This window comes from Harpia harpyja, chromosome 9, assembly GCF_026419915.1.
Source record: "Harpia harpyja isolate bHarHar1 chromosome 9, bHarHar1 primary haplotype, whole genome shotgun sequence".
Taxonomy (NCBI): Eukaryota; Metazoa; Chordata; class Aves; order Accipitriformes; family Accipitridae; genus Harpia; species Harpia harpyja.
This window is the reverse complement of record NC_068948.1, coordinates 32,980,715-33,006,486: the sequence shown is the minus strand read 5'-3', so window position 1 is coordinate 33,006,486 and position 25,772 is coordinate 32,980,715. Positions and strand designations below refer to the sequence as shown.

Genomic DNA, 25,772 nt, shown 5'->3' with positions numbered 1-25,772 from the left:
AGCAATACTTGCCAGGTTGGGCAAGAGTTTAATGAGTTCTCCTGGGGGCGGCTCGGCTGCAGGGCTGGATCCTCCACAAGCTGGGGCTCGCCGCCCCAGCCCGCATCAAAGCCAGCCCGTGGCTGGTCCGTCCTGTCCTGCTCTTCCTCAAGCTTCTGGCCCAGCACCCCAAAACAACCCCAGCACCCCAAAACGGCCCCGAGACGGGGCAGGCTGGGCGATGTACAACTCTTCCAGTGGCCTGGGGGACATTAGCCCCCCCCATCCCAACCAGCTTGTGGCGTGTCCGAGGGTGGGCTGAAGTCTCCATTCAGTACAAATTAAGGCAATTAGCAACACGTCCTTTGGCTTGGCGCTGACCTGCAGGACAGCTGGGACTCCCTTGTAGGAATGTATAGGGTATAAGGGTTGCAGATGTAAAGTCTGCCTTAAAGCCACTGGCTGCTGAATTCCGGCATCGTGGAGCGCGATGGGCTGGAGCAGGGAGAAGCCCACCCGGCAGTGGGCACTCACATCCCTGTGACATGTCCCTGCCGAAACCTGGGGCCAGGCGGAGGAGCGGGATGCTGCTGCGGTAGCTCACGCATGGATTCATCCGGGATAGCCCTTTCCACGTGGGGAGTGTGCCGGGCAGGAGCAGGGAGGACAGCATTGTGGTTTGTGCCGGTGCCGGCAGGAGGAAGCACTGGGGGTGTATTTCCCATCATCGTGCCAGTTGGAAAAAGCACATTGCTACCGGAGACGGCCTTCGGCTGCTTCCCGCTGCATGGCGCAGGTGAAGCCCGGCTCTTCCCGTGCCACAAACCTCTCCCGAAGCTGGTGTGGAGCGAGCCCGAAAACTTAGAAGGCAAATTCCCTGTTCTGGGAATCTCCCACCCACCTGAGGAGCCATCCGCACGGGTGGCCCGCTTGCCTCTGCGTTTCAGGGGACCATCCTGCTGAGCGTGCCGGTGGCCGTGGCGTCAATTCCCGGGTGCCAGGAGGAAGCGGGAGCACAGCTGAAGGATGCTGAGTCATCGGCAGGCTGGCGGCACTGATAGACGGCCATGGACTGGGGGCCCTGCCGGGGGGTTCGGCTGGGCCGCAGGCGGGCGCACGCCCGGCACTGCCACAACGCCGGCCGGTCCTGAGCTTCAGGCGGCTCTTCTGAGAAGCCAGGCCCCGGCGAGGCTGGTGGGGGGCAGATAACATCTCCCCTCGCCTAGAAACTTTGCAGGACGTACTAGGAAGGGTGGCGGGTGGGCAGAGATAGAGGTTCGCTTCCCGGCGTTATCACCTCCCCGGCTGCAAACAAGATCCGCCGTGCCGGCGTGCTCTGCATCGCCCCGCTTGCTTCCTCCCAGCCCCTCTATTTTTTTTTTTTTTTTTTTTTAATTTTCCCTCCTCCCAACAAATGCAATCACTTTTCCTCCCCTCCCAGCAGCCAGGGTGCTGCTGCCTGGCAGCTGGAGTTTTGGGGAGGCGGCGGTGCCCGTGCCAGCACGGCAGGATCCGGGCGGGTTGGCCGATGTTTCCTGCCTGAGCGGAGTGCATGGCCCCGATAAGTGCCGCGGGCGAGCACGAGGTTCGGCAGTAAGCAACGCGGTGCAGCCGGGCTGGCTGTAGGGAATGCTGCTGCTGGGCTCAGCCCGGCACGCCGGGGCTGCTGCACACCGGCCACGGGTGCCGTCAGATTGGCCTCGCAGCAAAATCTGCTTGGGGCAGAGATACGGCGTGGTTTGCCAGAGCCCGACTGCCCCTCAGTCCCGCAGGCAGCAGAGCATCCCCACAGGGACACGTGCTCATCCCTGGCTGTGTCAGCAGCTGCGTCTCCCTGGGCCAGTGGGGCCGGGTGGATCTGGCAGGCGAGGCAGCTCTGTCCCTGGATTTCTGCAGCTTTTCATGTTGTTTCCTCCCTTCCCGCCCGCACTCCAGCTTTATCAGCTCTGTTGAAATAGGTCCCTGGAGGGAAACCCATCAGCGCTGCGACGCCTTGGCAGGAGGAGAGCGGATGCGGCCTGGCCGGGCGTCCCTGCGGGGTGGCGGGGAGCTGCAGGCAGCTGTGCTGGCAGGAAGCCGTGCAGACACCCCGCTCTGGGACCTGCCTGCACCCCACCTCGCAGGTGGGGAAACTGAGGCACGGCCCTGCCAGGCGGGGATGGGGATACGAGGCATTGCGGTGGGGCAGGGTGCTCGGCGTCTTGAGTGGCCACCACCGGCACCAGGTGGCGAGCCGTAGCAGTTGCTTGCGTGGCCGTGCCGCTCACCGAGGAGCCGGCTGCCTCTTGACCGGCTGCAGCGCCTGTCCCTGCGCTCTGCTCCGGTGAATTCAGTGGCTTTGACCAGGGTCCAAGCAAACCACGGTGTGCCCCAGGCTGCTTGCCCTGCGGGTACACACATGGAGTGGCATGCAGCTGTGCTGGCTGGGGGCTGCAGGGGCTGGGGGAAGGTGTCGGGGTGTCAGGGCTGCCCTGACGCTGCTGGTGTGCTCTGTCTTGCAGCGCGGCCGCCTCGCTGGAGCCACGGCAATGAATGGGCACGCTCTGCCAGCCGGCACGCCAGCGCATCCCCGGGGCTGGCATGAGTTCTGCGAGCTGCACGCCATCAGCACCGCCAAGGAGCTGGCGCGGCACTACCTGCGCTTTGCCACCGAGCACCCGCACCATGACCTCCTGGCCGCTGAGAACTTCTCGGTGCAGTTCACCGACCTCTTCCAGCAATACTTCTGCCATGAGGTGAAGGAGGGCTTTGCCTTGAACCAGCTCCGCATCCTGCCCACCGGCCCAGCACGGGATTACCGGGAGACGCACCGGCGGCACACGGATGCCTCCCTGGGCACAGTGGTCACCAAAGCCGAGGTGGAGCCCAGCGCCCGCCCGGAGCAGCCTGGCCGAGCCCCTGAGGCCACCTCGACGGGGCTACGCAAGTCCTGGAGCTCTGAGGAGCTGGCGGGGCCAGCGCGGCGGCCCTTCTCGCTCAGCCAGCTGCGCAGGAGCTGGCGCAGCCTCTTCCGACGCCGTTCCTCGGATGCCCTCCCCGGGGATGGGGAGGTGGCGGCGGAGGCTGCTCTTAAGCCGGGACTGAGCAAGCGCATCCTGCCGTGGGGGCTGTCATGGGAGCAGCCCCCCGAGGTGCGCAAAGAGGGGGTCCTCAAGTACGGGCTGCTGGATGAGACCTTCCTGGACAGTGGGACGCGCTGGCAGCGCTGCCGCCTGGTTCTGCGGCGAGTGGGGACACCTGACGGCGAGGAGTACGTGCTGGAGCTTTTTGACCCGCCAAAGGTAAGGACCTGCTGGCTCTTGCCTGTTTCGGCCAGGCGATGCTGCGGGTCCCTCAGCACCGGGTTGGGGACGATGCCAGGGTGCCAGCACGTTCTGCGAGGAGGAGCAGAGGCTGCACCCTGTATTTGAGACCTCTGAGAAGGAGAGCCACTGCCACAGGCTTGTGTTCAGGGCTGCATTCAGGGGGCAAAAGATGCCGTGACCATGTGCCAAGGGCAATGTGAGCACTAATTATTGCAATCGGTCGAGAGGCAGTTTTATTTCTTCTTGCTGGGACCCCAAACCTGGCTTTACTGGCTAGAAGCAGAGCGCCTGCTTTGCTCTCAGATGCAGAGCTGAGGACAGGGGCTGGTGGCCTCTGCACCGCTCGTTCCCAGCCCCGTGGAGCCATCCCAGCAAGGTGGGGGGTCACCGGGTCTGGCGAACCCCAAATTCACCCTCTCCCCGCTGTGCCGTGGCTTCAGCAGCCAGGGCATCTGATCGCCTGGGCAAGTTGGGAAAGGAAGGGGAAAATAGAAATTAGGCTCTGTGCCTTCCTCTGCTCCCCCATGGGATCTGTAAGGGAGTTTAATTTTATTTTTGTAAGTACTTTTGTGGCTAGAAATTCAGATCTCGGCTACCCTGGGGAGCTCCCGTAGTGCTTAGATGCCGGCTGGAGCGGAGATGATGCAGGATGTGAGTGAACGGGGAGCGATGCGGGGGGAGCCGTGGTGTTTAATCTTTAAAAAGACAGTTCCTCCACATGGCAGGTCTTACGCAGGCGTGATGGGCTGGGTTTTCTCTTTCTTTTTTCCTTTTTTTTTTTTCTTTTTGTGCTCGTTTAACTTTGTTGACTAACTTATGCTTCGGAAGGAGGAAGCCTTGGGTAGAGCCGGAACCTTGTCCCTGCCTTCAGGCTGTGTTTGCTGCTCACCACGGCGCTGGGCCAGGGAGCAGCTGGCTAAATTCCTGCTACTTCTGTCAAACCACCCCAATATTAAATGTTTAAAAAAAACCAACCAAACAAACAAACAAACACCACCAATATTGTGAAATCTGAAAGTAAAAGCCAGTTTTGCTCCATTGGGTCGGGAGTTGCGGTTGTTTGTCCCCATGGGAGCATGTGTCCCCAGCCCGGGGCACAGGGAGGTCTGGCTCCAAACGGCATCATTTTGGGGCTCTTGGAGGGTGCTCCCAGCAGCCGGGCAGCACCGCTGGGTGCTGGCGTGGTCCAGACCCCCGCTCACTTGGATGGCACTGGGCACATTGGATCCCACCGCAGGGAACAGCCTGGCTGGTGGCGAGGAGGCATTGGGTTGGTGCTATTTCAGGCGCTGCTGCCAAATTTGCTGCCGGCTTTGCTCCTCCTCATCCTCAGTGCCTGTTGCCCAGACCTGCCCTCGGGGCTTTGCAAGAGCCAAACCTAAAAGCGAAGCAAGGGGATGCCCTCCCGGGGGGGCTTTGGCAGTTGGAACCGAACAAACTCCTCCATGGGCACTCACTCGTGCCCCCTGCCACCCAGGCACCAAGCCCCAGCGCCTATGGTTTTTTTCCCGGTGCACATTATAGCTGCAATGGATTTGGCTGTCTCCACACCGGGTAAAATCCCCGGTGACCCAGCACAGCCACAAGGGAGAGCCAAGTCCTCCTTTCTGCCAAACCTTCTCCCCCAAAGGCTTTTGGGCTCAACGCAGGGAGCAGAGCCATCGCACCACTGGCACTTGCACAACGGAGCAGCACCCTTGTCCTGCAGGACGAGCGCCTGGTTGGGCCCCCGCTGTGTCCCCTCTGCCCCCAGGACCCAATGCTTGCAAACACTGTTTTTTCCCCCCCCTTTTTTTTTTCCTTTTTTCTTTGTTTTTTTTTTCCCCTCCCTCCACTTGGGAAGCAAGCCCAGCGCACAGCACATTCTTCCTCTCCCCGCAGCCCCTGACCGGCTTTGACCCACGGGCAGGAGGCATTTAAAACAAGATATTTAGCAAGTTCACCCAGTGCTCTGCAGCATTATTCCTTGCACTTTGCAACAAATCTCTGTCCCATGGAGATTTCCCGGTGAGTCCCCCGTCACTGCGAGGCCGGGGACCCTGCAGTCCCCCCGGGGCCCTGAGCTGGGGGGGGGTTTCTCAGCCAGGTCTGCGGAAGGGGGGATGTTCCTCACTGGATTTCGTGAGTCTCTGGCATAAATTGCTTCCTGTGCAAATATTCTCAGGGCGGGTCCTTCCTTTCTAATTAACTGGGCTGGGGCCAGATCCTGTCTCATTTACAGCAGAATCAATCCAGCCCCTTTCCCAGTAACTGTGGTTGAATTCTGGGGGCGGTGGAAAGCCGTGCGCCGTGCTGGTGGCTCCCATTCCTCAAACCCAGCAAGGGTTCAAACTGCGGAGCAGAGGGAACAGAACAGCTTGTTGGTGTTTTTTGTTTTTTGGTTTTTTTTCCTTTAAAATAAGTAAATAATAACCGATAACTCCCCAGGGAAGGCTGCGGGGAGCCCCCTCCCCTCCATCCTCTAGCCCTGGTTTGCTCACAGGGCTTTGCTGCTGCCTTTCGCCCGTGTTGTGGATCTGTTCCCAATTTGAAGATGCTGTTGATCATCATGAAAGATTAATGGTTTTAAATAAGCAACTGTAAAAACAGTCCTTGAGGGTTTTCATCCCTGGCTGGTCTCTGGACCATTAGGCTTGGTCACCCTCGAGGTCTCCCCAGAAGCGCCCTCCTCTTCTCCCTCTCTACCCTTTAAATAATATGATGTAAATGGAAATTCGGCTCAGCCTCCCAGCTTTACAGCATCAAGCCAAGCCCCTAGATACTCAGCACCTTGCAATGATGGTCCATGGGGAAAGGGGGGGTGGCCCCATGCGTGCCCCACTGCACCTCAGCTGCTGCTCCATCACTCTGCTTTTGGCAGCTTTTATCCCCCTTACTTTCCCCCCCGGTGCTCTCCAGTGGGGCCCTCTCGGCCTAATCCCATAACGTGCCTGGCATCAAAGGGAGCAGGGCTTTGAAGAGCCCTAATCCCATTTACTGCTTGGGTGGCTGTGGCCGGTGCCGCGCTGGGCGAAGGGGTGAGCATTGGCGAGCCGTGCCGGAGCTGCCGGCGGTCCCTGCGGTGCTGCCTGGCATGGACATCCCATCCCGCAGGGATGTGCCCATCTCATGGGAGCTTCAGCTGGACGAAATGGGGCTTCCCATGCTTGCAGCTGCTGCTGGGTTGGTTTTGGCATCGCTCCTTCCTCCCTTGAGTGCTGGAAAAATGATGTTGCAAAGGAGGGATTTGGAGATGATCGGAGCCGGTGCCCTCCTGGGAGCGGGTCACAGACTGGCTCCAGGGCACCGGTGGGCTCAGGGTACCCAGCACAGGGCAGGGGGCACCTGGACCCCCACCCTGGGGACACGCCAGAGTGCTGGCGTGCCGGGGAGAGGAGGGGTGTGAGGATGCCCTGCCACCGACTGGTGCCAGGGTGAAGTGATGATGCTCTGATGTCTAGTACGAGGGCAATGCTCACCTGTCCTCCCTGCTTTCCGTGGAGGCACTAAGGGCTCTCTCTGCTACCACACCATTTATTCTCATATAACTTGTAGGACTGGGTAGCTCTGAGGCCTCTCCACCTTCATAAATTTAAGCCAAAGCTGGCAAAACAGGTTTGCATGTTTTAGGGCAGCCCGTCGGAGTTTTGGGGCTGCCCTGTTCATCAGCTGAGCCCCAGCCCCAAGGGCCTTTTACATGGCCAAGTCCTAAACTCCATGAAAACCGTGATTTGTGACGGAAATGTCCCCAGCCATTTCTGTTGACCAGATGTTTTTACAGGAAGGGGAAGGGAAATGGGATTTGCATTTGCGCTGGTTTCTTTATAGCGTTTTAATGAAATCCAGTGCATCCTGTAAATTGACGGCATGCTGAGACGAGCTGGGAAGACTCCTTCCGGTGAAAACCTGTGGTGCCTGTGTCATGGCTCGTACATCTTCAGCCGTGGCTGCAGGAGGAGCAGTATTTTTATCTCTGCTCAGCGTGAGACTGCTTTGACTTCCTTTTTTCTTTTTTTTTTTTTCTTTCTTTTTCCCCTTCCTTTCACCTGAAGCTGGTTTCTGAGAACTGCCACCTCCTGAGCAAGCAGGTCCTGTGCTGCTGGGCTCTGATTTTCAGTGCCTGGGTTTCTGGGTGGCAGCCGGCCAGGCATGGGGTGGGGAACATCTCAGTATTTTGGTCCCTATCTTCACCCTGGCTCCTCCTGGAGCTGCTTTGTACATCCAGGAGCAATGGGGGCTGCTCGAACATGGCCCTAAGTGACTCAACTGAGGATATATGAGGAGGCAGTGGCAGAGGGAGAGCTGCCGCTGGCTCCTGCCTGCAGGGATGGGGAGGCCACATTTTGGGAAGCCTTGACCCCAGCAGCAGCTGCGTTTGCATCCCTATCCCAGGCAGGGACTTGAGCAAACCCCTTCTTTTGCAGCACAACACTTTGCTTCAAATCCAAAGGATATATCCTCTTATTAGTGACCTATAATTATCCTTAAAAACTGGACACACCAAGTTGGATGCACAAATGCCAGTGTCGCTGCTGCAGCCCCTGAGCTCCTTCATTCCTCTATTCCTGAAAAAATATGCTGCAAAATGGTCTGTCTTCTTCAGGGCCACCATGAGAGGGGCACCCACTGCCCGCAGGCTCTGGCAAACCCCAAAGGCAATGGGTGTCCTGCGAGAAGGAGTTTGCCGGTGATGGGAAACATCTCGGTGTCCCGTCATCACCCTGGCCCGGGGAAGAGCACGTTTGTGTCAATCTGGATTCCATTTGGTGTCCTCCATCCTGCGCGCTGGAGCGGGCTGGACCACGTGTGCTCCTGCCCTCATCCCTGTGGTTCGCCCAGGGGCAAGCTGGCTCGTGCCGCATGTTATTTTCTCTCTGTTGTAATAAAAAAGTTAAACAATCCCAGGCTGGCGGGGGTTGCTGCCTTGATCCTCCAGCCAAGAGCGACCCTCTTGCATCGTCCCTTGGTGGCTGGACAGCACATGGCTGGAGAGCTGCATCCCTCTCCTGGCATCTCCAGGGACCACATCCCTCTCCTGGCATCGCCAGGAGCTACATCCCTCTCCTGGCATCCCTCTCCCAGGATCCCCAGGGACTGCATCCTTCTTCTGGCATCCCCAGGGCAGGAGCCAGGAAACCTGCCACGGGGTAAGAGCTGTGGGGGGGGGGTTGGGTGTGCTGCGATTCCCTTGGGAGAGGCGAAACCGCACCCAGAGGTGCCCGGAGCTACACCGAAACCCGCCTGCAGACTTTCACCGCTGAGCAGGGCAGGTGGCGGATCCCCTCGCTGCTTTGCTTTCGGTGCTGCGCTGCTCGCTATTCTTCGAAGGCACGCGGGGCTGGGCATCCTTTTGGCTTTTTGAGATTTTGGTGGTGACTTTTTCTATATTCCCCACCCCCCCCCTCTATTTTTTGGTATCACAGGGGGAGGGTGTACGGGGGGAGGGCAATGAGACAAAAGGTTATTTGTCATTTATTAACCACAACTTTTTCCATCCTTGGTCATGCACGGAAAAAACACTTTTAGCAGCGTAACCACAGCCCCAGTGTTAATTGCTGAAGAGCAGAGTTTCTTATTTTGGAAACTGTGTTGCTGGGATGGAGCTCACCGGGGCTTGATTGGGTTGCGAGGGGAAGGGTGCAGGACCGATCCCCAACCTGCCGCTTCCCCGGGCACTGGGGTTTGCAGGAGAGATGCTCGGAGGGTTTCCTTTCTTCTTAACCCCATCCTTTAAAATTCACCCTGCTGTTGCTGGCAGCGGGGTTTGCCCCAGCACTGTGACCCCTCTGCTCGCGGCGGTGATGCTTGTCTGCCTGCCAGTGTTTGGCTGCTCATAGTCGGGGCCGTCTCCCTTGCACGGATGCTGCATAGCTGCTCGGGTATGAAAGCACCACATGCAAGCTGAGAAGTGAGCAAAAAATGGAAATATTAAGTGAATCGCAGGAAAAGAGACTGGGAAAACACTCAAGGACTGTGCTGCTTCCCCCCTGCCACAAGTGGGGGTGTGAGGGGCACGGGGTGCTGGTTGTTGCAGGAGGGTGCTGGGTCCCACTCAGCCCTGGGAGTGGGTGTGAGATGCCCAGTGGTGTTTTTTTGGGTGGTTGTCTCTTTTTTTTTTCTTTTTTTTTTTTTTTAATGGCCCAGGATGTGGTTGTTTCGAAGCTGAGTGCTGCTTCTTTCAAAGGTAAATATTTATGAGAGCCTGTGCAGGCAGCACGGGGTCTGGAAGGATTCATCCTGGCGGCGGGGACTCGGCCAGGATGGGCCCTGCTCCTCCCCACCGGGCAGCTGGTCCCAGCTCCGACCGATGCCCATGATGGGCATCATAATGTTCAACGTGGTCTTGAGATTAAGTTAAAAATGAAGCATTTTGGCCAAGAACTGCTTCCTTCGGCCGGGTAGGGCACAGCACCGGGGAAGAGGCGGGTCCTGCTTTGGGACCAAAATACCCATGCGAGGGGATCAAATGCTCCCATGTGGGCTCTTGAAGCTCTTGCATCGTCCTGGGTGATGCAAAACCCCTGGGTGATGCAAAATCTCACAGCGATGCAAAATCCCGGGACATCCTGGGGACTGCAGGGACCCTGCGGGGTCCGTGCTGGACACCCCACGTCCCCTAGCCCTCTGGGACCAGGCTTTGGGGTGACTCAGTCCCTGGCTGCAGCCGACTCCTGCTTGCACGCAGACACCTTGTTTACTTTCTGCGCTTGTTATTTATTCCAGGAAATTATTAAAGCAGCCCACGCTGGAAGCGAGTTTGGCTTAAAATAAAAAAAAAAAAGAGGCTGGCGAACGCCGCCTGTTTACAGATCCTGTTTATAGCCCCCATCTTCCCGAACCCCACTGTGAACGCGAGCCGCTGGGCTCTCTGGTTTTGGGGTAGTTTGCAGAGTTTTGGGAAGGGGATGTTGACTCACTTGCACGGAGCTGGCAGTTGCTGCCTCGCTTGGTGGAGGTTTATCAATGCACAAAGAGGGGTGATCAGCCCCGAGGATAGGGTGGGGGTTTCTAGCCAGAACCCCCAAATCCCTGCCCATGGGTATGGATTTACCCAGTGGCTCCTGGGGTTGCATTTTACAGCACCCTGGGTTTAATTTAATAAGAAATGGGTTCTGTGGGTTGATGGGGGTCCGGGCTGTTTTCCTGCGTCGCCGTTCGCCGGTGCTCAGCAGCCGCTCAGAATGGGAACAGAAGGTGCTTTGTGCCCTGGCCGCCCCCGAGCCAGCGCTTCAGGCCAGCACAACAGTGCCTCTTGTCACCGCTGAGCCCGGTCCCCTCGGGGATGGCTCTGTCCCCTGCCATGAGCTTTGGGGATGCTCAGAGACAGGGTGTCTTGGAAACTCTTTTGTCTCTCTGGTGTTGGTGGATTGAGGATGCTGGCCAGGGTTTGGGGTGGGCAGAGAGGGTTTTTGGGGGAGGTAATGGCCAGGGTCTGGGGCGGAGGCTCAAGCTTGCACAGCAACCCACAGCAGGGATCACCTCTTGTGCTCCTCTGCTTAACAGAGGCAGGAAGCCTCTTTTACCTCCAGTGCCCCAAGCCCAGAACAGAGAACCCCATGGTGGCACTCCCTGCTGCTGTCAGTAGGTTTCAGAGTGAACAGTCTCTGCATGCAGGCAGAGAGGGCAGAGTGTGCCACCCTAGGGTCTTCCGTAGTGAGCTTTGAGGGAGTGAGCTGGGCTGAGGGGGGCCTGCAGTGGGTGTGGGGTGCAGGAGGCATGTGAGAGGCCGGGGGTGTGCAGGGAAATGGCCCAAATCAGTGGGATCCCAGACTCTGTCCCCAACATTGGCACAGGGCTGCCTGGGGTAGACCTGTCCCCTTGGGATCAGCCATGGTGCAAAGGCCTGAGGAGGAGCATTGGGATTAGCTGTGCTACCAAACCCCAGGAGCGCTGGGATTAGCCGCTGGAGGACAGACTCTGGGATTAGCTGTGCTGCAAACCTGCGAGGCTGAGTGCTGGGATTAGCCGTGGTGGAAGTCCCTGAGGATGAACCCCAGGATTAGCCATGGTGCAAACACGCAAGGACACATGCTGGGATTATCTATGGTGCAAAGGCCTTGAGGACGAACGCTGGGATCCCCCATGGTGCAAACACCCAAGGATGATTGCCAGCAGACACCTTGCACCCTCCAGCTCGACCCTTGGTGTGTCCCCCTGGCCCCACAGGACCCCAGCTGCCACCCTGCTGCCTGCACCAGAGCAATGGGACATGGTTCCCCTCCAGTTCACCCGGCATCCCCCAGGACAGGGCTGCGTGCCTCCATATTCCTGGGGAAACTTCACAAAACTCCCCAGGGTCATGGGCATGGGGTGTGGTTTTATGCCGGCATAACCCAGTGCTTGCTCCGCTGCAGATCTTGGTAGCCTGCCTGTCTGTCTGTCCGTCCACCAGCAGCCCGGTGGGGCTGAGCTGTGCCCGGACATGCTGCAGCTCTGGCTGAGGTTTGTCCCTTGCGTAAGGGGCACACGGCAGGCTCCGTGATTTACAAGAAGCAACAAATCTCGCCCGTATCCGTTGGGGACCTTGCACAAGGGCTCGTGGCGCTTCCCCACCTCCCACGGCGTGACTCAGAGTGGAAGCGAAAGAGCTGGCATGGGGAAATCCCTGGCGTGTGGAGGGGCCAGCGACGGTACCCGCTGCTCTCGAAGGATTTGCTCTCTGCTCCGTGCAGTCTCAGCCTGCTGGCCCTGTTGCCACAGCTGTGCCAGTGCCATCATCACTGTACCACCGCCGTCATCGCCGTGCCACCACCCTCATCGCTGTGCCACTGTTGTCATTTCCATGCCACTGCCATCATCACTGTGCCACCACCGTCATTGCTGTGCCACCACTGTCATCCCCATGCCACCACCACCTTTGCCAGCAGGGGACTGGGCACTGGCCAAATTCGCTGGGAAGAGTGGCTGGCTCCGGCTCCCTCCTGTGCAAACCAGCATTTTGGGTGGTGGCAGCTTTTTGGGGACCTGGCAGAAATCGGCTGAGCCTGAGGGTGTCAGGGTGGGTGGTGGGTGCCAAGCACCCTGCCAGTGCGTGGGCAATGCCAGTGCCGGTCAAACCTAACAGCACCCGCAGGTCTCCCAGGTACAGGCAGTGTGGCAGTGTGATTTCACTCTCATTCTTGGAAAGCTGGCTGCCTTCCTCTTTCCCCCAGCCAAAAAAGCTGTCCCAGCACCTGCAGTGTCCCCTGTGCTTCCATGCAGGTCATGCTCCTTACAGCAGCGACTCAGAGCATCATGGTGAGAGCTTTCCCAGCACGTGTGGGTGGGCTGGGAGGAGTTTTGCTTCCAAAAAAAAAAAGCAAATCCAAAATATCCTTGTTAGAGAGGTACCGAGGTACCCGCAGTGCCAAGCCAGCCCTCCTGGGCAGTGGTTTCCCTGCCGCTGCTCATATGTGAAAGCACGAAAGGCAAGTGGAAAGGTGTGCTGTGAAGCCTGCCGGGGGGAGGATCACTGCGAAAGGAACCGGGGGTGCTCATCAGCACAGGCAGCCCGCCAGCACCACGGCTGCCTGCACACTGGCTTTGCGTGAACACAGCTAGTAAAGAAAGTGGCGGGCGAAGGAGCTGCGGTGAGAGCTGTTACTGGGGGTTTGCAAGGCGGAAACGCAGCAGCTCCTCTCCGCGCCTGCAACGCCCGAGCGCAGCTGTGACCTTGGCCTGACCTTCAGCTCATGGTCCCGGCACGACCACAGCATCAAGCTGGTGTGGGTCTCCATCTGATATTTGGCAGATGCTGGCCAACCCCACTTTCTCCCTGCTGCCCTGCTCTCCCTAGGTGCGTGGTGACCATGGATGCCGTGCTGGTTCTCCCTGTGCTGTGCTGGCACTCCCCATGACACCCTGCAGGGAGTCCCCAGGGGTTGGGGATGTGGGGACATGGGACAGAGCGGGGGGTGCAGTGGGTGTCCCCCCACTGGGTCGAGCCTTGGGCTCCAGCGGGATGCTCTGGGCACGGAGCAGGAGGGAGTTTTGTCCTGGGGGCATTTTCCTCCCGCTTCCAGTTTGTCCCATGTCGGCTGACACTGGGGACAGCTCTGGCCTGGCTGAAGCTTTGTATTTTTAAACTCTAGAAAAATCTCCTGCAAAGAACAAAAATACAAATACTGGGGGTCAGCAGACCACAGGTGGGAGGATGCTGCTCTCAAGCACTAAATTTAAAGTAGGCACCAAAAGCCTGCATGGCTCCTCCGTCCCCAGCCGATGGAACCGTCGTCCCCATCGGTGGCCCAATGTCACCAGCAGCACCCAGGCACTGTCAGCCTCTGCAGGGAGAGGGGGTTTGGGGGCACCAGGTTGGATCCTGCTGCCATCAGCCCTGTGAGCCAGAGATCACCCACGTCACACCCCAGGACAGCTGGTTTTGTGTGTTAGGTGTTGGGACCAGGGATGCCACAGCGATGGCATGGTGGCAGGTGTGTTCTGGGGGCTTGGGAGTGCAGCTTTATGGGGCATCGTGTCCCCCGGTGATTTTTGGGAGGTGCTCAACCTTTTACTGGGGTTTCCTCCACATGCACAGGATCCTTTAGAGAGCAGCGGGGTGGGAGCTGATGCCGGTTGGGCTGGGGACTGAGCTGGGGCAACATCCCATCCTATCCCGAGCATCCTGGGCATCCCAAGCCCAGCCAGCAGTGGAGGGTACCCCAGCCCCACGATGCTGCTGTGGCATCTTTTTTGCCGAGAAGGAGCCCGTGGGTGCTGGGTGAACATGCGGTGTGTTGAGTGTGCAGTTTTGGTTACCAAGAAATCCCTTTCTTGGTACTGACTGCCATCGAGCAGGGCATCTTGCGGTCAGGTGCGGTGGTTCAGGGGGTGGGGGCACTATGCTTGCGGTAGGTACTTCTCCGAAGCCAGACTGGTTTTTTGGGCACCGTATCTCTATACTGCATCATTTCCTCCTCCCTTCGCGCTCCCCGTCTGCGCTCTCCCCAGGGAGGGACGCGGGGGGCTTCGCCGAACTACCTTTTCCTGGAATTTCCCACTTCCTAGGAAAGTGGGTGGCCGACTCCAACACCACAGTCGGGATGCGTGCCGATAAAACCCGCTGCACCAGCAAGCTAGGGGACGTGCTGGGTGTCACAACCCATGTGCGGGAAAGCAGCCAGGATGGGCAACCCCTCTGCTTTCTCCCTGCAGGACTTTGCACAGGACGCAGTTATCTTCCAAGGACGGCAAAAAAGTCAAACTCCTCTGGGATAAAGCACTGGTGCCACCGTGGCGGCTCGCGGCACCCCCGGCCCCATCGGCAACAGTGATTGCAGCTGCAGCTGCAATCACTGTCGCCGACGGGGCCGGGGGTGCCGCGAGCCGCCGTGGTAGCACCAACCCCATTGCACGATGTCATTTGGCGAGCGACTTCTAAGAACTTTCTTTTCAGCGTAGCTTGGCGCTGATAAGGGCTGATCCCTCTCACGCTGCATTTCCGGCCCCAAAGTACACCGAGTCCTCGGTTGAGAGTGTCGAGGAAGGGAGGAAGGGGGGGGTGTGTGGAAAAATAAAAGCAACCAAACATGATTTGGTTGGGTGACCGTAGAGAGTGCTGAGCTGCCAAGCACCTGGTGGGGACACCCTTGGGGTCGTGCAGGTGGTTGGGGAGATGGTGGGGGTTACTTTGCTGTAAGTGTCGCAAGCTCGGAGCAAAGTTAATATGTGCTTTGGTTGGCAAACGCTGTTGCACAGCCAAGTGCCTGCAGCCTGGCATCCTTGTGGGGATGGTGGCTGTGGATCGGAGAGGACAGCCTGAGCCGGCACAGGGTGCAGTGACTCAGCCTGTGGGATGCTGAAGCTGCCACGTGAATCACGGTCAGCCAAATCTTGTCATGCTGCACTGACAGCAAGCCCGGTGCAAGGGGACGAGCGTGCCTGGCACACGCTGGCACTGGCTGGGCTTTGCTGGGCTGCACAGGGTGGTTTGCTCGCAGAGCCGTGCGCTTGGCTCCAGCCACGGGGATGAGCATGGAGGGGTCGGCTCCATTGCCCAGCACCGGTGCAGGGGTCCCCCGGGGGCATTTTGCACCCAGGAGGGTCCCTGGCACCCCGGATACAGCCCAGTTCCGGCGGCGGCTGGGCAGGTGCCACAGCCTCGCAGCGGTGAGCGGCTCGCTTGCCGGCACACGAGGCGTGCTAGGCGGCAGAGGAACTGAAAGCTGCTGGGAGGGGTATTATTAGCCTTTCTGGAAGTGTTTGCTCAGCATTTTGTCATGTGCCTTGTGTCAGCGCCAAACTGGCTGAGCGGCCGCGGAGGGCTTTCGGCACGCCACTGCCAAGCCTGCTGCCAACCCCAGCACCCATAACTGGGGTGCTCCCTGCCTGCTCCCCATTTTCCCCATTGGTGCACACCGTCTCCCTGGCACACACTGCCATGCTGGGAACCCCCTTCTCCCTCCTCTCCTCTGCCCATCCCTCCGCTGCTGGGTCCTTTGGGGGGGGCCACCAAGATGGGTCCCTTCTCTGGGTGCCTCTCAGCCCCTCCAGGGTGCCCCGACAGCCGGGCAGTGCCGTGCGGGGTATTTCCTTGCCACATGGGGTATTTCCTTGCCGGTGGGGTATTTCCCTGCAGAGCGGGGTATTTCCTTGCCGGTGTGGTATTTCCCTGCAGAGTGGGGTATTTCCTTGCCGGCTGCTGTGCCTCAAGTGGCTCCTGGCAGGCTCGACACCCCCCCCCTTCCCTTCCCAGCAGAGCAGTGGGATGTGGGGTGGTGTTTTGGTGTGTTGGGGCTCAGCTGCTGTGCTCCCCTCCGCAGGGCTCCAAGCCGAAGCTGCATGCCGCCTGCTCTGCCATCCAGGAGGTGCGGAGGTGCACACGCCTCGAGATGCCCGATAACCTCCACACCTTCGTCCTCAAGGTAGGGCCCGGCTGAGGGGGGCCCCGAGGCCTTTCCCACCCTCCCGGATGCACGTGGCTGCTGAAAGCTCCTGTGCCAAATTTCGGTTCCTGTTCCCAGTCGGGGGGGGGGGGGGGGTGTGCACGGAAGGATGCGGCGCATGGGCTGGGGGATGCTCTGCTCGGGGTGGGGTCAGGGTTGGTGGCCAAGTGCGGGTGGGAGGGGGATGCACTTCTCTCTCTCTGGAGCCCCCATGTCCCTCTCCGATGTCTCCCAGGTCACCAATGCCACCGACATCCTGTTTGAGGCAGGGGACGAGCAGCAGCTCAGCTCCTGGACGGCCGAGATCCGAGAGTGTGTGCGCAGGGGGGTAAGCGCCTGGTGGATGTCCCCGAGCCTGGGGATGGGGATGGCCACTCCCCAGCACGGTGCCAGCCCCCCACCACCAGCGCTCAGCCTGGCTTCTCCTGTCCCCGGCAGGTCCGACGCGGGTGACCCCGAGCTCCTGGCGTGCCGGCACCTTGACCCCGCGGCCGCCAGCCCCACCACCAGCACTGACACCCTCGGCCAAGGTGAGCAGCGGGGACACCCGGGGGACAGGGCATCCCTCAGTGGAGGGGGGGGGGGATGTCGCTGCATCCTGCCATGGCTGGCCAGGCTGATCGGCCATCCCCAGATGGCATGGCGGGGGGGGGACAGAACCAGAGGGGAGGGGGACGGGGGCGATGGGCAGGGGTCCCCGCTTCCCTGGGGTGCTCATCCCTGTGCCCTGGCAGGGGCGACGCCGGGGGGCCCGGGGGAGGCGGCAGGGCTGAAGATGGAGCAGTTCCTCTCCTCCTGCCCCTGGTTCCACGGGCCCATCTCCCGCGTGAAGGCGGCTCAGCTGGTGCAGCTGGGGGGGCTGGAGGGCCACGGTGTCTTCCTGGTGCGGCAGAGCGAGACGCGCCGTGGCGAGTACGTGCTCACCTTCAACTTCCAGGGCAGAGCAAAGGTACGGGTGGGAGAGGGGCTGGGGCAGGGTGGGGGGAATCTTGCAGGAGCCCCTCGGGCAGCCCCCTCCCCCCCCCACCACAGCACGGTCCCTGTCCCATCGCATCCCACCCTGTGGAGATGCTCTCCTTGCCTGGTCCCTGCCCCGATGCTCACAGAGGGCTGGCGGGCCCATGCCCGCTCCTGGGGGGCAAACCTCCCCACCCAGCAGCGAGCAGGGCACTGGGGATGCAGCACATCATGCTAAGGCCGTTTGTCCCCCCACACACCCCAGATATCCCCGTGTCCCCCCCCATCATCTCCTCCAGCAAGGGAGCCGGTGGAAGGGTAACAGGTCCGTGCCCCTTCCCGCAGCACCTGCGGCTGGCGTTGACGGAGCGGGGCCAGTGCCGTGTCCAACACCTCCGCTTCTCCTCCATCGTGGAGATGCTGCACCACTTCCATCGCTACCCCATCCCGCTGGAGTGCGGGACAGCCTGCGACGTCCGTCTGTCCAGCTACGTCGTCGTCCTGCCTCAGCCGCAAGGTATGCAGGCATGGAGAGATGGGGACATTCCCATGGGGTGCAGGGATGGGGGGCCCTGTCGCGGCGGGAGGGTCCCCGGGGTGGATGAGGGTGCCCTGGGGCTGGCCAGACCTGGGCCCTTTGGCTGCACGCAGGGATGGGGAAGCGGAAGCATCCGTGCAGCAGCACAAAAGGTGACTCCTGAGTTCCCAGCTTCCTCTTTCGAGAAAGGAGAAGCTGCCCCAAACCACCGGCTGCTCCATGCTGCAGCTGAGAGGGGTGGAGGATGTGCCCTGCACCCCCACCCCGATACCCGCAATGGGGCCGACGGGGCAGGAGCATCCCACCGACCGGCCGTCTCTCCCCTCCACCTGCAGCTCCCAGCTCCGGCAGCATGGTCCCTCTTCCCCTGCCCGTCCCTGGCTGGAGCCCCGAATTCAGCCTCGCCCCCGCCAGCTCCTCCTGCCCTCGCGGCCCCGACGAGACCCCCCCAGGTCCCCCACCGGAGCAGATCTTCCACCTGGTGCCGCCGCCGGCCGAGCTGGCACAGAGCCTGCGCCCGAGCAGGGCAGCCATGGTCCCCGGCCCCCGGCCCCGCGATTCGGACTACGAGGTGGAGGCACCAGGCCGGGGCCACGTCCGCGCCATCGACAACCAGTACACGCCGCTCTGACGGGCACCGTGCCGGCACTGGGATGCACTTTTGGGTGGAGAAATCCTAGAGACCTTCCGGGTATCCCATCGAGAGAAAGAATGTACCTAGTTTCTTCCTTCTGGTTAGGGATGATTATTGTATTTTTGCAAGGAAGGGGGTAATTTTTCACTCCAGTACGGGTGTGCTCCCTCTCTTTGGCCTGTTAAAGGGCCTTTTATTTTTATTTTTGTTGTTATTATCAAAGCTTTCTCGTTCCTGTTTACACACACCGCTCGTGCCTGCGTCCCTGTGTGCCGAGCATCGCACCGTCAGGCTCAGTCTCCCGCCTGTCCCTGGCACGACAGTGCCCAGCGAAGGAACCAGGGTCTTGCATTACACCAATATAATTGGAGAAAGGAAAAAAAAAAAGGAAAGAAAAAAAAGAAAAAAAAAAAGGTGGATTATAAATTCATCGACCAGTTGCTGCTCCGGGCCGCACAGGAGAAGACGAGCCCCATCCTCCCACCCCAGCACGTGATGCTGTTGCCAAACCCACCAGCAAACTCTGACCTGCCGGAGCTGAGCTCCCGCATCAGGTGAAGATGATGATCGTGATCAGAGTTTGGGCTTTATTTTTAGATAAGGCAAAACCTGGCTTTTCTTGCTCTTCTTTTTTAACCCAGCACAGTTGCAGTCACTCCTTGCACCAGCCAGAGAAATACTTACACCATTAGCCTTGCTAATTAAGATGTGAACACTAACTGCTCCATCACTAATAATGTCACTCACTGAGAACTAACGTGGAGACTGACAGCAAACCACTCCTCCCGGTGATGGAGGCATTTTATCCCAGTGATGGAAGTGTTTTATCCCGGTGATGGAGGCATTTTATCCCGGTGATGGAGGCATTTTAGGCAAAAATCTAAAGTGAGTTCCCCCCCCAGAATGTTTTTTTACCTCGCCAGTGCAGGCGACTGCCCACCCCGCTCTCACCTGCCTTTTTTCCCCCATAAAACACTGCGTAACCAAGAGTTTGGTGGTATTTAAAGCTATGCAACTGCCTCTTGCCTGGAGTAGAAGCCTCTCCCAGCCAACCCCCCCAAGCCCACAGAGGGGCTGCACCCCCTGACGTGCCTTAGACGAAGGACGCCAGTGGGTCGCCATCTCGAAGGCTGTAATTATACACACAGCAGGCACTTTAACCCATTCGCCCGTGTGCATCTCGCCCTAGGAGCACTGATTGCTTGCACAGTGAGTTGCACGCCAAGCGAGACGTAGGCACTGCCATAGCTCCCGTGGGAACAACCGCACATCCAGCTAATCCCTGGGGCTCGATGTCCCCCCCAAATCCCCGGCAAAGGCACCCGCACAAGGAGAGCAGCTCCGGAGCCGGGAGTGTGGCCGTGCCCCAACCTCCGCTGGTGTTTTCAGGTTCTGCAACCATCGGTGCTGCCGAGCCCCAGTGCCGCTTTACCTGCCAGCGCCTGGGGCAGCCGGTGCAGCCGCACCGAGAGAGGAACTGCTTCTTAGAAGCTGACGTTATTTTAAGAATAAGGAAGGGGCTGGAGCCGTTGCAACATGCAGGAGGGGATGTTCGCAGCATTCAACTTCCAGATTTCTCAGCACAGCCCGTGCAGCACTCCCCAGGATTTCGGATGCAAAACTTGCCTTAAAATTGCCTTACAGGAAAGCCTTTTATTTTTATATTTATTTTCCTTGAAATTGCAATTGAGGTGGGAGCCATCTGGAGCATTAACATTTAGGAATTAATTTGAAAGCAAGCAAACAAAAAGCCTTGTGGGGCCAAATTAAGGAGTTTGCAAAAATCCAGCCTCTAGACAGGGCTTTGCTGTTAAGCCAGCGCATGGTGAGCCCCGTTGGTAGTCAAAGCCCAAGGAGCCAAGCTCTGCTCAAGGTCAGGATGAAGGGCAAGATCACGGTGCTGTTGTGCTGGGCTGGGCCAGAAAGGGCAGATGTAGCGCAGGCAGGAGCCAGGACCAGGCAGGGCCAAAACAGCCAGGGCCAAATGCAGTGGCTGTGAGAGCAAATCTGGTTTTATAAGTAGTAGTCAAAGGATGAGGGCAGGGAGAAACTGGATACCACCAACTGAAGAAATCACTTAAGATTTGCATTTTGTGCCTCCCCATCTCTTGCTCCAGCCCTCTCTTGAGCTGTCTTCGTACATTCAGAGCAGGCAAGGTCTTTTTTTCCCCCTTCCTCTGTTTAAAATGACTTGGAAATGGGCACATGGGGAGCAATCCTGTATTTCAGCAGGGAGCAGCATTTCCCGGCGCTTAGCACACACCGTTGCATGCTCACTCTTGAAACAGGAGCAAATTGCACTGGCCAGCCGCACCTCCAGCGCTGCCAAACCCGACGAGGCTGCCAGAGAAACAAAGCCAGCCCCGTCCTCGGCCATATCTCCTCAGCCATATCCACATCTCATTCTCCTCCCCAGACCAGCACAAAGGCTGCACCGAATGCCAGGAGCATATAGCCGGGGCTGGTTTGTGCCAGGCAAGTCAGCTCCCTCCATTGCTAATAAATAACTCCCCGTGGTCTTGCATTTATAGGGATGAAGAGGGGAAGGGGAGGAAGCATAGCACAAGTCGTCAGCTCCTTTGCCTGCTTGGTGCATGGTTGCCAGAGCATGCACGCTTCAGAAAACACTTGCATGTACTAAATCTTGCTAAGGTTCAAAGAGCTGATTTAAGTCCTGCTGAGCTCCAGGCAGTCCCAAAAGACGAGGTAGTCTCACCCAAATCCCCCTACGCTCAGAGCATCTGCAAGAAAGAATGGGCTGGGAAAAGGGATTGCTATTCACAGCCCGTGCAGCTCTTGCCAGATAAATCAGATGCTGCTGCTGCTGCTGGGATGGGTTGTTCTGGCACGCTGGGGCTTGTTGTTCAAGCGCCAACTAAACATGCACACACATGTGATATTTTTAACCTGCAGTTTAATTGCAAGGGGTTTCTCCATAGTTTAAATGGAAATTGCTGTGCTTGATTAGCAAAATATATGTTGAGTTCATTATCGCCCCGTCAGCCACTTCTCCTGTGCACACAGACTCCGGTGGATGTGAACTTCCTTTCTCCCCACTAGTGAGCAGTAGGAAAGTCACTCTGATTATTTAAGAGTTATTTCCATCTGAGACCTCATGAACAAGGTAGCCAAGGGCTGTCCAACCACCCAGGTCCACCATCCGCCCACCTTAGTCCTCTGCTCTGCCGCAGTTCTGACCCGCTGTGGTCCCAACCCCAGCCACACCAGGACCTGAGGGGTTTTTGGGGGGTTATTTCCCCAGCTCCTGGAGGACTGAGTTTGAATTTCTCTTAGAAAGCATCAGGCTTGTGACACAGGTCAGAAGCTGACACGCAGCCCTACCTCTGCTCCTGCCAGCACGCTTGGCTACGTTAATCCAGCCCATAAGGTACGCCTCTATTATAGTAGTGGGCAAACAGCATTAAGCCATTCCATTCTATGGAATATAAGCAACTTCAAGGAATTTTTAGATTCTTCTAGTAACTTGGGAGAAGAGCCTAGGACTTAGCAGGTTTAGTTCCCTGGCCCATGCAGGTTTTTAGCAGTGTTGATGAAGTATCATGAAAAAGCCAAGGGATGAGCCCCCGCACGGCTGCGTGCTGCAGGTACAGCCACCTCCTGGCCTCCCATAGAGGAGAAAGAGTGTTTCCTGGAGCTGAAACAAAGTTGGAGGTGACCACTGGCTTGTGCCTTGGCCCTGGAGACGGGCACGTGCAACGCAAATTTGGATCCAACCTAACAAAGCCATGACCCAACCGGCAGCGACTCTCGGTGCCTTTGGCTGGAGCCCTTGCCCGATGACCACTCACGCAGCCCCGCCAAGAGGGCTGGTAGGGAGGGAAGCACCAGTTCAGCCAGCTACTCAGGACAGCTGTTTTTGGCAATAAAGATGCAAAACAGGCAGTGCCTTTGCTCTCTCTGACAGCAGGGACCTGGCTTAGTGCATAACCTAAGACTAGGGTCCAGCCAGAACTTCTCTCCCTCATCTCCATCTCATGCTTTGGAAACCGCTTGCTGTTTGCCAACAGACTCTCCCCACCGGTGGCTTTCACGTGTCCTTACAGGTGACAGGTTCTGAAGAAGTTGATGCACGAAGCATTATTTAATCCCTTCATCCATCCCTCCCTCCCCCATCCCAGCCCTCAGGAAGGGCACCACCAAACTAACAGGTTTGAGTACTTCAAATTTTAATTTAATCTTGTTCGATCTAAACAGACCCTAACCTTCACCAGCAGCTACCAGAGGTGGGGAGGCGACTGTGCATTCTCTAACTCAGCTTTTAGCAGGATTATAAAAACCAACAGTTTGTTGGATGAAAAGTGCATTCATCTGAAAATTCTACTTTTCACCTGCACAGAAGAGTTGTTCTTGTATAGTAGGTTTTTCTATATATTGTTTCTGTATGTACTGTACAAGTAACTTATTCTTGAATAATGCAATTTTACCATAATATAAAAAATTCTGCTCTTAATAAACTGTTTTTAGAACTTGTTTCTCACTTCTAGGCTTTAGTCTGATTCTCTCTAGGTGCCTGGGTACTATTTTAACAGATACTGGATGCTAAAAGACAGAAACCCTCCCTTAGAAATGAAAAGCAAGCCAAGAGCCTGTGTGAGGAAGCTGTTCCTTCTCACAAGACCCATTCAGGGAGTCCTGCCCCAGGTCACCACCACCTTCCCTGACGGTCTCATGCCCCCTGCTGCCCACCTGAACATGAATTCATTACATTTTACTGCACTGCTGACCTGGAAGGATTAAGACAGAAGCTGCAGCAGTATTTGTATTCCTCTGCATGTTTTTCACCAAGCCATGATGTGACATTAATGGCCATCCATGAAAGCTTGTACAGTTTACTTGTCCTGCCTCTGAAGTGCAACTATATTATAATCCACTTTAACCAACATCATCTTTTGGTTAGCCATCGCAGGATGCCTGAACCGTACAGAACAGTTAGGAAGACCCCAGCACTTTATAAGCAGCGATAACTAGTCTGCACATTACTGAGGGAGGTGGTAGTCAACTGTGCTTTCTCCTATCCTTTTCCCAATCTTTTTACCATTTTGCTCAGGAATGCTTACCCCGATTTCTTGCTTTCGTTCTCCAGCAGCACCACTGACTTTGTAGAGTTTTATCATCTTAAGCCTCAAGGCCCAGTTGTGACATCGTCTGTGACATCCGCCAGAACAGCGTAAGGCTGAGGCATTAGGGAATTGATCCAAACACAAGAAGTTACTGAAAACCTGTACCAAACTTCTCATCTTGAAACCTTTCATTTATTTTTGTAATGGCCCTGCAAGTCAAATATAAGAGATTTGGTTTCACAGTGTGGGGCACACACACGACACGGCAGCAGCACACGACAGACACACAGAGCAAAGCTTACCTGATGCTAAATAAAACATTGGCTCCAATTTGGATTGAAAGCTGGAGAACACATGAAAGTAAGATACTGGTAAAACAAGACACAAACACTAAGTAGGTCAGTTTTTAAAACTTTTTTTATTTTTTAATTTTTTTTTAAGTTTTTATTTTATATTATCTACAAAGTAAAAGTTTTCTTAACTTAAAAGTTACATCACTGTCTCACGATAGTGATTATCTCATCAAACGTGATTTATAAATAATAATTCATCAGTTTGACGATTAGAATTTTTTTTTTTTACTGAACCTGTTTCAAGTTTAGTTAGAAGTAAAAGGGATCTCCAAGTCTTGATTTTTAGTGATAATAGCAGCAAGAATCACTCTTGTTACTTCTTTTGCTAGCTGATGAGTTCATAACTTTGAAGGGTCATTAAAAAATAAATAACTTCCAGTTTTCAGCAAGCAGAGTTGGGGCACTTGCAGGACTCAGATACAGTGCATGGAATTATGGAATAGCCCACAAGTTCCTAAAAGCCTCTACTCAGTCCGAATCTCTCCCACTGCAAGATGAACTGTTAGCATTCCTAGTGGATGTTACAAGAAATCAATTTTTTTTTTTTTTAAACAAAATAAAATGAAATTCTAGTTTTCTGTGCTTCCAGTTGGCAGAAGCAGTAGAAGGAGGGTATTTGGCCTACAAAAGGTATCCAGCCTTTCAGTTATTCCAGATGAGCCTTACAACTGCTGTTGGTGGTGGGCTTGTACTGTAAAAAAAAAGTTCAAATGTAAATAATAAATTGGCAAGCCACACAACAGTTTGCTAGTAAAGTGGTCACAGGACAACTACTGAGCTGAACTTTTAAATTTTTTTTCTTTTTTTCTTTTTCTTTTTTTTTTTAGAGAACAAAACAAAACCCTGCATATCAAGATGTCCTTTGGATGTTTTTTTCCCTACTTAAACCCTCAGAAAGCAGCCTTGTTCTGCTCACACATTCCCCAAGAAACAAGATCAGGTAACTAGTTCACTACAGAAGTTTAGAAGCTGTTTGGAAACGAATAATAAAGAAACCTAGGTACGGTTAAATTTAAAGTAGAAAGAAGTCATACAGCACCTACTTTTCCCAAAAAGTAAAGCTGCAGAATGTTACTCTGAATTAAAGATTAGACTTCAGCGTCACTTTACTTCAGTCACTAGAAGTCTAACAGCCCTACCCCCAAGCAACATTTTCACTCCTATCCTCCAGACCGATCACTTTGTATTTAATAAAACCCCAAATCATTATAAACAGGCTACACAGACAGTCCATCCCCCATGGCAAAACCACAGCAAAACCTGGAAGAACACAGTCCCACAGTGCCAGTATCTGCATAGTTATCCATTTCTCTACTTCAGCTAGAGAGAAGCAACATCTTTGCTAAATTAGCTAAATCTCACACGCTTATCTAGGCTCACATTTGGGCTGGCAAAGTATAAATGCGAAATGTAGAAACAGTCTGCCTTCAGCAGCCTGCCACTCTACAAGGACATCTTCAGGTTTTTTTTTGGTTTGTTATTTTCCCCAAATCTGTTTCATAACAGTTCTCACTACTACGACCTGGCTCAGTTAAGGTGCAGGTCTCCCGGGCACACACTCCTCACCTGAAGGGTGCGTCATATAGGGGAAATGTGTTGTTGTCGAGACTGGAATGGGCTGTAGTGCACTTTGAGCGATGGCGGCTTGGGGACCACCAGGTGGCTGTGTCGTCATTAGCATCATTGGAGCATGGGCAGTTGGGTGAGAAGGAACCATTCCTGACTGTACATGAGCCTGAAACAAAGAGCTCTTTAGTATAATGGTCACAAGGAGGCATCACTCCTGGCCACATGACTGTCAAGTTTTCTCCAGCTGTACCAGTAAATCCAGAGATTTACTCCATTTTAACTAGATTAGCTATAGGGATTAAGTCAGAGAACTTAACACAAAAATAATAACTGGGGGAAAAAAAAAAAAAAAAGGCTCAAATCCTTACTGCTGGCTTTGAGTCACATTCTCAATTTTAGCTATTTGGACAGTGAGCACTGGGAGAAACTGCCAGCATTAAACAGTGGGATATTAAAAAAAACCAACCTCAGCAACAAATCTTCAAAACATTACTGCTAGTAACCTACATCAAAG

At 56.1% G+C, this 25,772-nt stretch overlaps 2 protein-coding genes across 13 annotated transcripts in view; one reads left to right on the top strand and one right to left on the bottom strand.

Moving 5' to 3' along the window:
• The first annotated feature begins 1,447 nt into the window (after window positions 1-1,447).
• SH2B3 (SH2B adaptor protein 3) lies at window positions 1,448-22,753 on the top strand. 2 transcript variants are annotated; one of them, XM_052796674.1, is made up of 9 exons: window positions 1,450-1,572; window positions 1,938-2,102; window positions 2,481-3,260; window positions 16,004-16,105; window positions 16,362-16,454; window positions 16,566-16,656; window positions 16,861-17,075; window positions 17,429-17,600; window positions 17,957-22,753. In XM_052796674.1, exons 3-9 carry the CDS (start codon window positions 2,508-2,510, stop codon window positions 18,250-18,252), a joined length of 1,722 nt encoding a protein of 573 aa, XP_052652634.1. In that variant the 5' UTR covers window positions 1,450-1,572; window positions 1,938-2,102; window positions 2,481-2,507; the 3' UTR covers window positions 18,253-22,753. The 2 variants fall into 2 exon arrangements, with proteins under 2 accessions (XP_052652635.1, XP_052652634.1); XM_052796675.1 differs by lacking the exons at window positions 1,938-2,102; window positions 16,566-16,656; window positions 16,861-17,075; window positions 17,429-17,600; window positions 17,957-22,753 and adding an exon at window positions 7,867-8,410 and having other exon boundaries at window positions 1,448-1,564.
• Window positions 22,754-23,735: 982 nt separating this feature from the next.
• The window catches only part of ATXN2 (ataxin 2), a 53,068-nt gene continuing 51,031 nt past the window's right edge, over window positions 23,736-25,772 (bottom strand). For 7 of the 11 annotated variants that reach the window (XM_052796667.1, XM_052796663.1, XM_052796668.1 and 4 more), the window contains one exon: window positions 23,736-25,424. In XM_052796667.1, the coding sequence (XP_052652627.1) occupies window positions 25,221-25,424 (204 nt within the window). In that variant the 3' untranslated portion in view covers window positions 23,736-25,220. The remainder of the gene's footprint in view (window positions 25,425-25,772) is intronic. The other 4 variants (XM_052796664.1, XM_052796666.1, XM_052796669.1 and 1 more) reach the window with 2 other exon arrangements.

Coding starts and splice junctions, on each gene's coding strand:
- SH2B3 (XM_052796674.1), top strand. CDS start 2,508: ATGAATGGGCACGCTCTGCCAGCCGGCACGCCAGCGCATCCCCGGGGC. Junction 3,261..16,003: donor AGCTTTTTGACCCGCCAAAG/GTAAGGACCTGC, acceptor TCCCCTCCGCAG/GGCTCCAAGCCGAAGCTGCA. Junction 17,076..17,428: donor ACTTCCAGGGCAGAGCAAAG/GTACGGGTGGGA, acceptor CCCTTCCCGCAG/CACCTGCGGCTGGCGTTGAC.